General features: G+C 48.4%; 1 protein-coding gene across 1 annotated transcript in view; it reads left to right on the top strand.

The window, feature by feature from the left end:
• Positions 1-13,530, top strand: part of AXIN1 (axin 1) — a 69,292-nt gene that overhangs the window by 44,913 nt on the left and 10,849 nt on the right. Inside the window, exons 3-4 of the mRNA XM_029957893.1 lie at positions 1,274-1,370; positions 8,836-8,973. Of these exons, the coding sequence (XP_029813753.1) occupies positions 1,274-1,370; positions 8,836-8,973 (235 nt within the window). The remainder of the gene's footprint in view (positions 1-1,273; positions 1,371-8,835; positions 8,974-13,530) is intronic.

Below are 13,530 nucleotides of genomic sequence, written 5' to 3' on the forward strand. Positions count from 1 at the left end.
CTTGTTGTTGTGAGATGTGTGGGGACTGGCTGGTTTGCACAGCTCAGAGGGGTGCAGGGTTGGCAGGAGACAATTCCTGTACATGGAAGTTATTTGGTACCTGGGATTTACCAAATCCCTCCATTTGTTTCCACCCATTTCTGTGGCACTACACTGCCGTTTCAGGCAGTTTCTTCTGCTGAATCAGAGATATGAAAAATAAAAAAGGAAAGCTCCAAATTGCCAAGCTCCAGGCTGGCATTTGGGTTTGCATTTGTTGTTTTTTCCCCAAATAGCCCAATGTCACCAAGGATGGGTCTTGTGTCCTCTCATAACTGGGATCCACTCACATTTTTGTCCCGGGGTGTGAGCAGAGTGGTGTCAATGGTGAGAACAAAAATGTGTTTCTTTCCTTTGCCTGAAATCACACTCATCCAGTGATGCTTTGCCTTTTGGGGTGCTTAGCAAAGCCTGGTGCCTCTGACCCGCTGACACCCTGTTGCTGGGACCCATGTGTACCCAGGCTCATGGCAGAGCCATGGACCACACTCCCAGTCTGTCAGGACCGAGGACTGTGGCCAGCAGTGTCTCCTTCCCCTGCAGAGACCTCCCTCACCTGCTTTTCCAGCACAGGCACAAACCCAAACGGAGGTGGTTCAGTTGGGCATCCCTTCCTAACCTTGCCCAGCCTCCTCTGGGGAGAGGGCTGGGTTCTTCCCCACAGTAACTTCAGTATCAAGCCCATAATTTCAGACTGAGCTAGAGCTTGCCTTGGGAGCAGTGGAGCCTACCCTTTTGCTTTGATAAGCCATTTGAGAAGCTGTCACGCTCTCTTAAAAATATATACCTTGTTCCCTGACCAAATTCCCCTTGGAGTAGATGCTCACTGAGCTCCCACTCCTCCTTCTCCCCCCTCTCCTAGCCTGCCCTGTGGTTTAATGTGTACATTACAGGCTCTTTATAGAAAGCAACCAACTATAAAAGGTACCAGGATGCAGTCCAAGTCCTTCTCCCTGCCCTCTGCCTTGGGCAGCAGTTGCAGGAGTTCTGCCTTGCTCTGCTCCTGGTGGATGCTGTGTAAGTGCCCCCAGCCCCCAGGGCCAGAGTGTCATTGGTGTGGGCAACTGGACAAGCATCGTTCCCCACACAGATTCCTCTTGCTCTGGGCATGTAAAACCTTCCTCAAACATAAAGGGCTTTCCTACCTGCCACTCTGTGTCAGCGAGGTGTGAGTGACAGAAATGTGCTGGAGAAAGGCACTGAAGCAGGGCCTGTTGTTGTTTTGTTCCGGCAGAGATGGGATCCCACCGTACAGACTCCGAAAGCAGCATCGCAGAGAGATGCAAGAAAGTGCCAAAGCAAATGGACGCGTGCCACTACCTCACATTCCTGTAAGTAGCACTATCTCCTTCCCAGAGGTAAATATGCAAAATATGTGAGATCTGGAGTGGGCAGTTGCTCTGCTTGTGCTGGAGTTTAACCCCCTTTAGCACTGTATTAATTTTAAACAACGTGCTAAGAAAGGATTTGGGAGCCTTCTGCCAAACTCACCGTGCAGGGCTGCCCAAAACACAACCTTTTTCTTCACCATTCAGGCAGTAGCTGGCTGTTTCTCCTGGATGAGAATGGCAGCACTGGCTGGCATTTACCTGCAAGCAGGGTACGTGCCCTCGGGTGAACTGGAGGTGTTTGTGGAAGGTGTAGCAGGCTGTTGGCCATGGAGGCTGATGTAGGTCTCAGCCAAGGTCAGTTGGGGAGAAATGCAACAGTCCCCAGCAGTATTTCTGCCCTGAGCAGCCAAAGGGAGCTGTAACCTGTTCTCAGGGACTCAGGAAAGCTCACCTGGGGTTACAAGGCAGGAGAGCAAAGAAGGTGCAGGCCTAAGTATCTCATTTGTCTGACACTTGGTTGCTCCAGGTAAGCAAACAGCTTTTGGAAGATGAGCACGACTGCCAGGGCTCTGCATCCCCATCTGCGGCTCTGCTTGTTACTGTTTTCTTTTTGTGGGAAGTTACAGGTGACATTTAATATCTAGTAGGGAATAGAGGTGCTTCTTTCCCCTTTGGACAGCTGGACTCCAGCACAAATCAAATAGGGAGAAAAAAAGCCTCCATCTGCTTTTTCCAGAAGTGCCTTCAAACTTGACGCAGCTGTTCTCATCCTGCCTGCTCAAAGCAGCACAATACCAGCAGAAATACACCCTTGTTTTAATCTGATTTAAAAAAAAAAAAAAACACCACACCAAAACCACCACTCTTTGTTTTGCCTTTTAAATTAGATTATTTTCCTTAGATTTAAGAGGGTCTCCTGTGCTTTGATCACTGGGTTGACAATAAAAGCCCTGGCTGTGGACGCTCATAGCCATCCTTGCTCAGTCACCTCTCTTTTCACACAGTTGCTTTCACAGTGTGGTTGCTGTTGAAAAGGCTGGCTGGGTGCCTTTTTATTTCACTTGATGCCATTTTTACTGTAAGCATGGCTTTGTTAGAGTTGAAGTTTGAAAGCTTGGCCTTTATTTTTTGTTGTTATTGTTGTTGCTGTTCCCCAACAGTGGGAACTACTGAGTGAATATTCTCCGACTTCAAAGCTTGTCAGTGGCTTTACCTTTTGGATAAAAATAATAGTGGCTTTCTGTTGATGGTGTGCACTGGCAATGCCTCGATGAACTGCAGGTTATAAACTCAGAGTTTGGAGCATTAAATATGTATAGTGAGCTCTGCTTTAACGAACTTCCATCTGCCAAACATTTCTTTTGTTGAACTGAATAAGTGTCATTCCAGCAGCAGTTCCTTGCAGGCTAATTAGTTTTACTTAGCATTAAATTTTATCGACCTTTTTGGAAACCAGTTTAAAAAGGGAGGGGGGGGAAACAAGGTTTAAATTGGCCACCTGCTGCTTATAAATTTTCATATTATCCTATTTACCTACACACTCTTTTAGAGTTACATATTCTTCCTAAACTACACACAGATGCTTCAACAAGGATTTTTCTGTGAAACATCCACTGTTCCCATTAGGTTCTGCACTGTAATTTTAAGTCCCAGGGAAAAAGGCATCTTGACACATATTTATATGGGAGCAGAGGACTGAGAAGTCGAGTTAGTTCTAGTCTTTCTCCAGGGAATAAAAGTTTACTTCAGACACTCTGGCACCTCCTGCCAGCCAATTACTGACACAGAATTGGCATCGACTTCAGAGAGGCACTGCTCTGCCCTTGCTTATCAATCAGCCAAGAAAGGAGAAGGTAATTAGACAATGTGTTTTGACAACACCAGTGTGAAATGTTATAAAGTTACTCTTTAAAATTCACCTCTAACTACAGGCTGATTGAATTAAAGGGCCCCAATTAGCAAGGAGCCATGCAAATGTTCCTTCAAGTGTTGCTTTCCGAAGCCGGTGGTTGGGCTGTCCAATTAGCAAGGAGCCATGCAAATGTTCCTTCAAGTGTTGCTTTCCGAAGCCGGTGGTTGGGCTGTCTCACAGCCCGTGGCTAAAGCAGGCTGGACCCGGGGCTTAACTGCTTTTTAACGTGTGGCAGTGACGAAATCACAACCTCTGAGTGAAGGTCTTTATGGACTCATATCTACCCAGTGTAGGCAGAGTCCATGCTGATAGTGCCTGCAGAATGCACGGCATGTTTTCCTACTGATAATAGAGAACCTCCTACTTCCGAAAGTCATTTCAGGAGTCCTTACTGTTCCCTGACAAATGACTTACGGGGCTATTATGCAAAATTCTGAAAGGACTTCTCTTGCTTTTAATAGCAGCCCTTGTAGTGAGGTCCAGCAGCTATAAACTGCAGTGATTACATGTTCATAGGAGACTGCTCACCAGTTCCACCAGCCGTGCTGCCTCCAAGTAACGACAGCATGTGCTGGGTATGTAGGATGCCCTGCTCTGCAGCAGGAGTTGTGTGAATGGCTGTGATCTGCATCTTCCACACTTACCAGCTCACATCTTCCACACTTACCAACTCACCAGTGCTCTAAGTTTGGAAAAGTTGTGTTCTTTGAAGTGGCTCTCTGCCCAGGAATGCAGTGGGTGCCTGTTTTGTGCCTCTGGCAGGAACCCATTACGCAGTGAGTGAGTGTTGCTTTCATGTGGTTTTCCATCTCTTGGATTTAAGCAGAGTCTTGGAGCACCAAGGAAGGAAAGAGCAAGCAAATTCTCAAAGGAAGGGAGAAAGCCCAGAGAATGTAGAGCTGTACCTGTAAATACCCTGTATTTACCCCAGCTCTGGCATTCATCCATTCCCAGGAGAGGATGGGAGATCCTCCTTTTCCACAGCAAACTCAGAAAATCCATCCTCAAGCATTAAGACTTGGGATTTGGTTGGTTGAACTGCAAGAAGCCATTTTGTGATGCTGTTGCTGTAACTTGATCATCGGGCAGGAGCTCTTCTGTCCTGCCCCACAATCAAGGATCCTGCAAGGTGGCTTCTGTAGTGTTCTTGAGAAGGTTGTGAGTGACCACTCTGCTGTGCTGCACAAGTGGGGAGCTCACAGGAGGAGCCTGGTCTCGTGCTGCCTGGATAACTACAGCTAAATGAGATTTCTGCTCCTGCGAGTTGGGAACCTGCTTGGAATTCTCACTGGCTGTTTTATGCCATTTCCCTCAAATGCCTTGCAGCAGTGGGACTCCTTGCTAATCCCTGAATGCTGCTAAAGTGGATGCTGAAATCCGGGTAACCATGAGCTCTGCCACAAGTGTTTCTGGTATGGGAACACCATTTATCCATTAAAAACTTACCTCACAGAGGAATGTACCAATCTAAGAGATAAGGAGGTTCAGAAGTTCTTTGCTTGTGTCTTCTCTACCCTGCTGTCTTTTCATTTCCAAGACTGACTTGTGATCTAACATCAGCCCCTCAGGCATCACGGAGGCATCAAACCTCCTGTAGAAGAGGGAGATTTACCAGCACAGAATTCCTTGGCCTGTTCAGATCTGTGAGAAATGGTTCAGCCCAGCCCATGGATCCTGGGGGTGGTGAGGGACCTCTACCCAATATAATTTTGGAAGTCTGCCTGTTCTGTCTCAGAGCAGTTGAGGTTGACTCTTCCCGAAGGGAACCTGCAAACCGCAGTGAGATTCTTCCCCTTCAGCCTTTTCACACAGAGATCATGGCAGAACCACACATTTTGGGTGCTGGTGTGTTCTGATGTGCAACTTGGTCCTCAAACCTCAGTTTCTCAGGGAGGGTGAAATCCATCAAAACCCAGACCTGCACCTACCTCATGGAGCAAAATCTATGCAATTCCCACTCCATCAGCTCCAAGAAAAGAAGGAGAAAATGTGAGAGCTAAGTGGAACTACTGGAGAGCTGGGATCTCTCACATGTTCTTAACAGGCTACTTCTTCCCTAAGGTACCAGAGCTTCAGGCACTTCATGTGCCAAGGACATTGTTCTGGTGATAGGTACTCCTTCTTCAGAGCTGTCACGAGGAAAGGTTGCTCCATCCAGACCAGTTCAAGCAATTTGTTTTTTGGCAGTCCACCTGGCATTCAGCCTCCCATCTGTTGTCCTGTGCAGCCTCCCCATCTCAGTGTGGTTTGGTTCTGGACAGACCTATCTAACTAGTGGCATTAAATAGAAGTAGGTAGGTCATTAAATAAAACAATAGGGAAAACAGCTATAAATAAGCAGTTCTTTAAAACTGAATATTTCCTTTCTGAATTGTTGATTCAGAATGTCCAGAGATCTCATTCTGGTACAGACTGGAGGGCTTGATCCTCCTAAACCTTACTGCATCCTTGACTTGGAACAAAAGCATTTGGAGCCCTTCTGATTTCAGAAGAATAAACAGCCTATTTACGACTCCCTTGGCAGGACTCTGTATGCCCGTGGGAATCTGGAGGCAGGTTCAAAATCCTGAAGCCCTGAAGGATCCTGCTCTGGGCACATGCTCAGCCTGGCTGGTTGTTGATGGAGCGTGTCTCCCATGTTTCCCTTCTGAAGTCAGGCCTGTCTTTTGATAAAAGTTTCAAACACTTCGTTGTCTTTTTGAACCAGGTCAGTGCAATCCATATTTGCTGTCCAGGGAGACAGAGAGAGCACTCAGCAATTTTCTGTATTGTTTCAGTGCAGGGAATTTGCATCCATTATTCTGCAATACTGTTAGTTTTGGGGAAGTCTCTGTGGCTCATCCTTAGAGCTTCCTGCTTCCCAGCTCTCTGAGCCACCCTTAAGGGTACCCACCAGGACAATGTAGGGCACAGACAACTGGTATCCGTGGGGTGAAGTGAGGTTCATTCCAGCTGCACTGAACTTGGATGCTCAGGGAGACCCTTGCAGAGATGGCTGCACAGAGGGGGCTGCATTTGCACCCTCCAACAGGCTGCTGAGGCCCTCTGCAAGCTGTTGTGCTGAGTGGGAAGCTCCAAGGACAGGGCAGTGGGTTTTGCAGGTGCAGCAGCTTTTTTGAAGACAGAGGGTAATTAGTTTATCCTAAAGATTCTTGGTTTCGATTATTGTAATTTCTGTAGTTGAGCTTCAGTCATCTCCAGCCTTTGAGAGCCTCTGGATAAAAATGCTGAGGTATTTGTTGTAAAAGACCAGAATCATCTCATCTTGAGTTCCCTGGATACAGCAGTGATTCCAGATGTCTTCAGATCCTCGTCAGAGACAGAGCTGTGGTCCTTAAGCGTTGCTGGGCCTGCAGGGAAGCATCTTCCTGTGACAGGACTTGCACACTCAGGTTTCCAAACAGCCTTTGCACCCACTCTTGCCAGAGGCTCAGGAGAGACTTTGGTTTGGGATGCTGCATTGCATCAGGGGCAATGAAATTAAAGAGGAATCCTTTCCCAGTTGTGCCTCTCTGTGGTAGCTGCAACAGGGAGACCTGAGACTGTAACTGCTGAGCTCCGAGCTGCCTCTCATTAGGCTCATTAAGTGTCTAACGGAGCAGGGCTTGGTGCTGCTGTCGTATAAACAACCGCAGGGAGAGTTGGCATGTCTGAGGTGGCAGGAGGGAAGGAGCACCTCACTCCACAGGCTGTGACTTGTCAGGCAAGAGAGGGATTTCCCTCCTTGGGAACTGCTGGTGCAGCCTCATGAGGTGGATGGAGGGTGGTCATGGGTTTGGGGTTTCTGAAGAAAGCAGCTCCCTTAGCCCAAAGTGCTCCCCAGGCTGTGCCGGGGAACAGAGAGAGATCACTTGGATCCTGGAAGCTCCTCAGGGAGTAACAGAGCAGGAACCAGCTCTGCCACATCTTCTCCCGTGCTGGGCCACATCTGGGGCCCATTTCTGGACAACACAAAGATGAAGGGTGCTGCTTCAGCCCCTGTGCCAGCATTTCAAGGCTAAACATTTTTGTTGGTGAAAATCTTCATCTGCAATTTTGGGTTTTTTTTAATTTGATTTGCAGGACTGGAGGTCCTGGTGGCAGCAAAGATGTCATCCCAGGGTGGGAGCCACCTGGTAGCTCACACGTGCTGTGCCCTCTCCAGTGGCTCCATACATGGATGAAGGGATGGCTGGTGGAGGCTACTCCCAGCTCAGATGGGTCACTGGGATTGAGATTTGCTGGGCAGGGTCAGGAAGACCAATTCCTCTTGGCAAACAAAACAAGCAGTGCTTTAATTGGGACCTCTGCAACCCAGCTGGGGTGTCATGAAAGATGCCTTCAGCTCCTTGGTGCCATCAGTGGGTACTTACTGCTGCTGGTTTTCTTCCCTGCCTTCCACTCAGCCGCTGGCAGAGACAGCAAAGCCAAGATGATTTGCATACTTCTGTCAGGTTTTGAGGCAAAGCAGTATTTTAGTCTTTTGCTTTGATCTTTTGGCTGGTCTGGGATAAATTCGGGTGGTCTCTCATCCTCCTTTAAAGTTTTCAAGCTCCGTGTCTGCTTCTGATACTGCATTTGTTCTTTTGCTGTGAATTATGTCTTCACATTTAGTTTTATCTCTGGTCCTATAGAGTGTATATTTACTCTCATGTTGGTATTGTAACATTTGAATGCAGGGTTTTGTGCTGCTGAATTTTCCAACTATTTTTCCTCCAAATTAAATTTTTATCTCTGCTGTGTCATTTCATTGTTTCTAATACTTTAACAAAATACTGCAGGAGGGATGAAAATGAGGGGGGAAATACAGCAGCTGATAGCTTCATACTTCACAAACTTCTTATCCCAGAGCTCAGGAATTTCAGGACGAAGTAACTCAGCATAAGGAATCAAAAATGCCCTTGAACTGCCATAAATATTCATTTATTCACCCAGAGCAAGCAGTAAAATGGCATCTGTGCTTGTAATGGTGCTGTATTGATAAAGCCAGCAGGGAATCGTTGCATGGCTCTGAAGAGCTGAGATGCAATCCTGCAGGATCCTCCAGGAGGAGAGGATGCTTTGTGGGAATAGGGGCTGTTTGGCAGAGGTTGACTGGCATACACTGATCCTCCTGGGATAAACTGAGTAAGTGTGCACCAGAGTCCTCCTTCCTATCCAAGTGAAAGCATAACTGCTATGAACAGGATTTTTGAGTGGTTGAGAGGTCTGTACATCTTTTTCCCACCCTTTGAGACCAGGATATTCCTGTTGACCCTGTGTGCATTGGGAGAAAACCAAGCACATCCATCCCTAAGTGGAATTTGGTGCCAAAAAAACTTGTTGAATTGTGGCTCCAGAAAACCTTTCCCTTACGTGGGGAGGTGTGTGGAGCTGGTGCCAGCCAGGGAGCTCGTGGAGGTGGCTCAGATTCCAGCCCCCAGGTCCTGGGCTGCACCTCAGTGCCTGCCAGCCTGTCCTCCCTCCACTCACTCCCCACCGGAACGACCGGCATTTCCAGTTATCAAAGCCTTCCAACTAAACGTGTGATTTTTCAGGCATCTTGTGCTAACCCCTGGTGTGCTCTCCCTGCAGCGTACGTACCGAATGCCAAAGGATATCCATGTGGAACCAGAGAAGTTTGCTGCAGAACTGATCAATCGTCTGGAGGAAGTACAGAAGGAACGTGAAGCGGAGGAGAAATTAGAGGAGCGCCTGAAACGCGTTCGAGCGGTCAGTAACCTTCCTGCCTCCTCTGCCAGCCTGGGAGGCTACTTTGTACCACAGGGAGCTTTCAGCTGCTGTGAAAGCAACTGGAGTGACCAGTTCCCTGCTCCACTGCCACGGTCAGCACTTACACGGGGCTCTTGGAGGCTCCTGTTGCCCCAGGAGCTTTCACGGTGCTGTCCCTCTGTCCATGCAGGGCTCTGTGAGCTCCAGTGCTCCCTCCCTGTGTAAGATACAGCCATGGCACAGCAGTGCCCACTTCTGCCATAAGTTAGGGGTTATGGATGCTCTCCATCACCTTCTTTGGCACCCTGACTCTCCTGACTTTGTGAGCAGTCCCTCCCATGCTAGGATGGGGACTGTGTAGCAGGGGTTCACCTTTCCCTGGGAGGTCTCGTGTGATCCCTATTTCCTCCACAAATGGTAACCAGAGGGCAGGTGAATGTTGTGCTTGGAGGTGTTTGTGTCTGCTATCAGGCTGTTTCTTCCACAACCAAAAGGGTTCTGCCTCTCAGTGTCTTAACACATCCCTAGAAAACTTGGAATTGATCTGATGTGTCTCCTGGGTAAAGAAACCCATTGACTGCACAGGGGTGGCTGGGGATACCCAGCCAGTGGCACTGAGTGCTGTGAGCCCTGGTACTTCTGGGGCCCTTCAGAGCTTGAGGACTTGTTAGGTGAACCATGGGAAGTGTTCAAAGCCTTAAGCTCCACAACAAGCTCCAAAAGGTGAAGAGTGAGGTGCTGGTCATGTGGTATTACCTGTGCGAGACCCCTGTTCAGCAGTATTCACACCATATTTTTTCTTCTGAGACACTCCATCTTGTGCTGGGGATACAGGAGAGATTTCAGAGGACGCTGTGGTGTTACTGAATGTCACTGGTGTCGGTGTAACTGCAGCCCTGTGTGATGAAATTGTGAGTCTCTGCAGTTAATAGCTGCCATGGCCCTGAGGCAAAGGTTCTGTGCTCAGTAACCTGCAGCTCTCCCTTAAAGCAGAGGTGTTGGTGCCTGGCTTGGTTGGCTCTGTGCTTTCAGGGAAGTTGAGCCCCTGGGACTTCAGGAAAGAACCTTCAGCCCCACTGGAGTATGTTAAAATGTTCATCTAGTAGCTCTTTAAACAGAAAAGAGCTGTAGGTTGTGGTGTTCCCTTTAAATCCCATCTGCATTTCAAATGCAGAGAACTGAGGAAGGCAGAAGGATCTGTAAGGCCCCCTCCAGCTCCAGGCATCTCCCCATCCAACAAGCTCCCCATCCAGTAAGAACAGGCCACAGAGGTGCTGTTTTGTGATTAGATTCCTGTTCTTCTGGAATTGCACTATTGTCCTGTCTGGTGACTGTTGCTTTCTAGACAAAGCCAATGTAACCAGCAGCATTTTCTGCTAAGTCTTAGAGCTCTCTTTCTCTTCGTCCCATGGCTCTGTTGCAGCCCCCACCTGTACTGAACTACATTATTCCAGCCCTCTGCCTCCTTGAAGAAGCTGCCAGTAGCAATACCATAAAATCAGCAAATACCTATGTGCCAGAGAATATATTCAAGTCTGTTTAAACACATTTTCGTGTGACTTAATCTATTTTTAAGCCCAGGACTCCCACTAATGCTATATATTAAACCTCTTTGCTGTCTCCAGAATGTATTTCATTGACTGGCTGGCATCTGGCATTAGCCATTCAGGAAAAACTCAGAGTAAGCAATTGTAGCTTTTTTAGGTCAGCACTTAAGGTGCAGGAGCTGCTGGTATCAGCAAGAGGGAGAGCTGGAATCCTGATAGATCACGGGGCTTTTTTCTATGACCTGAACACCAGACTACAGGGTAACCTCTTCGTGGGTCTGCATGGCTCACTGCACAGCAGCACAGGGAAAACCACGAGTGTTAGTCACACCAGGTAGTTATCAGCTTAGCAGAGAGGCTGGAAATATTTTGCAAAAGCTAGGAAGAAAGAATTTTTCTCCTCCATACTGAGCTGCCTGCAGGTTCCCTTTCAAAGCCACATCATGCAGTAACATCGAGAGGAGGCATCTGATTTTGAAACCAAATGCCTTTTACTGAAAAGTCTGACAGATTTCTGTTTTACCAAAAAACCAAACTCTGAATTAATTAATTACTCTGATCAGTGTGAGAGAGGATTAGAGGATATTGTTTTTTCCCATATTATTGAGACACTTCAACCTCACATCCATGCAGGGAAGCTGCAGTATCATGTACAGATCAGTATCAGATCATGCTCTGTCTGAACTGAGCACATGAAAAACAAGCCAGGGGAAGCAAAGCCACTGCTGAGATTCTCACTATTTGAATATAAAACATTGCTTGGCTAGAGAGGGAAATGGTTTGCATGATGATGGAACAGGCACTGGTGCTTAGCAGAGCTGCTTTGCCTTCCCAACCTGCAGCAGGTCGGGAATGGGTGGGACTGGGAGAAGGCAGAGGAGGTTTGCAGCGAGGTATTGCTTGCCCATAGCTCATCAGTGCAGCTCTCAGCCTCTTAATTCAAAGGGAAGGGCACCCCCAGCCTTGCTGGAGAGTAAAAATAGCTCAGCAGACAGTCAGCAAAGTTGGAGCTGCGTCTCTGGCTGCCGCTGCCTTGGGAGCTGCTGGAAGAGCTTTCTGGCAATATTATGTCAACAAAGCACCATCTAGTGGTTATGGGACCCGGGGTTCCCCACCCTCCCTGAGGCTCTGCTCACTGCCAGGCTGTGCCCAACTCACCTCCAAGCTTTGCCCAGCTCATTGCCAGGCTTTGCCCAGCTCTGTTCCAGGCTCTGCCCAGCTCACCACAGTGAAATGCCAAAACACGGCTCCAGAGCCCACACCACACATGTAGTTTTTTCACTGCAGACTGAGCAGGTGAAAAGATTTCAGCAGAACTGATACCTGTAGCCTTGACTGGAACCTTTGCCCAGCTCAAGGAGACATGACAGCTCGGGATAGGCACCCCAACTCCTTCATTACTGCCATTGTCTCACTGTTGGGGCTCTCCTACCTGATGTGAGGCTGAGGCCAGTGCTGGGGGTGGTCCCCAGGGCCTGCCTGCACATCACCCACCCCAACACCACCTGCTCCTGCCTGTGGTCCTGCTTGGGGTCCAGATCTGCTCAGTGACACAAATGAGCTGAGCGAAGGTGAACTGAGAGAGCCAAGGCATCCCTTTCCTCCCCTTAGCCCACCCTGAACTCAGTCTTGAAGCAAAAATCCACATAGAGAATGCAGTTCCAGGCAGCCAGAGGATTTCCCAAATTCCAGACACCCATTTGACTGGACCACCCTCGTGCCACCCTGCTCTGGTGTGACAGCACTGCCAGAGCTCTGGCTCTGAGCAGGAAGGTCATACTGCTGTTCCTCAGGAAATGTTAGCTGGTGTTTAAAACCTGAGAGGTACCAGCCCCAAAAGCCTCCCAAGTGCTGAGCATATATTTGGGTTATCATAAACTGCTAACAAATGCTCACCCCAGTGGCAGGGGTTTAGTCAGGACAGACTTCCTCATTTCTTGTCCTGAGCTCAGTGTCCAGGGCAGGCTGCAGTGGCTGTAGATGAAAGGTGCCTCTGAAGTTCTTCAAAGTGATCTGTTAGAAGGTGATGTGTCCCCTCCAGACACCAGCATCATGTCACACCCCAGGCTTGCAGCACCCACACCTTTGGCACTTTCAAAGCCTGCCATTGTCCCTGCTCCAGGTCTGAACCCCCAGGTGTGACAGTGGGAGGAAGTCTGTTATTTACTTTCTTGTGTGGTTGGCAGCTGAAACTTTGAAGCTGGTTAGCAAGTGATGGATGATGGCATCTGACAGGCAAAGCTGATGGGAGTCAGTGTTTTCCAGCAGATGCATTTATCTGGCAGGGCAGAGATACCCTGTGCTGCAACTTTACTGTGCCAAAGGAGGAAAAGAGAGCAGGATTAAAGGGCTCGCTGGAATCCTGCTTATGTAATTAAAACAAATAGGAATCCTGACTTCCAATAAAGAAACTTCATAAATATCTGAGTTTATGTTGGAGCGTAAAGTAGTTCGTCAGCATCAAAACTGTGGCTGTCAGCATGGAGGAGTTTAATTCTTCCTGGCAAGGACTTAAGAGTCGCTAACAGCGTGTCCTAGACCAGCGTGAACTGCAAGAACAAGCAGTTACTTCCAACCCATTTCTTCATCTGCGTGAAGTGTTTCACTCCAGCCTTAGCATGCCCGGGAGAAATCAATGTTTGATTTTCAAAACCGTTCATGCAGCTGTCGACCTTCACTTGCCCCCTCCTGTTGCAGCCCACTCTTGGCTTTGCCTTGTGAAATAGTCATTTGGGTGAGAACTCCCCTCTCCCCCCCCCCCCCCCCCATCTCACCTGACTCAGAACTGATTTGCCACATATCCTGTAGCTCTGGGTTTATCTGATGTGCTTTGAAGCGGTGCCTTACCAAAGGCACGTGGGAAGTCACAAGTGCAGTGCAGTAACTTGTGTTTCCGCTGCTGGTTGTTACAGAACCACCTTCAGGGGACTTGGAGAGGTTTTTAGTAAGGTTCTGCCTGCTCTTGTGCCTGATTGAGTTGTTAGGCTGGTCAGAAAGCTGTGTCTGTATC

The sequence above is a fragment of the Manacus vitellinus genome, unplaced genomic scaffold (genome assembly GCF_001715985.3).
Source record: "Manacus vitellinus isolate BGI_N305 unplaced genomic scaffold, ASM171598v3 scaffold_12_pilon, whole genome shotgun sequence".
NCBI classification, from domain to species: Eukaryota; Metazoa; Chordata; class Aves; order Passeriformes; family Pipridae; genus Manacus; species Manacus vitellinus.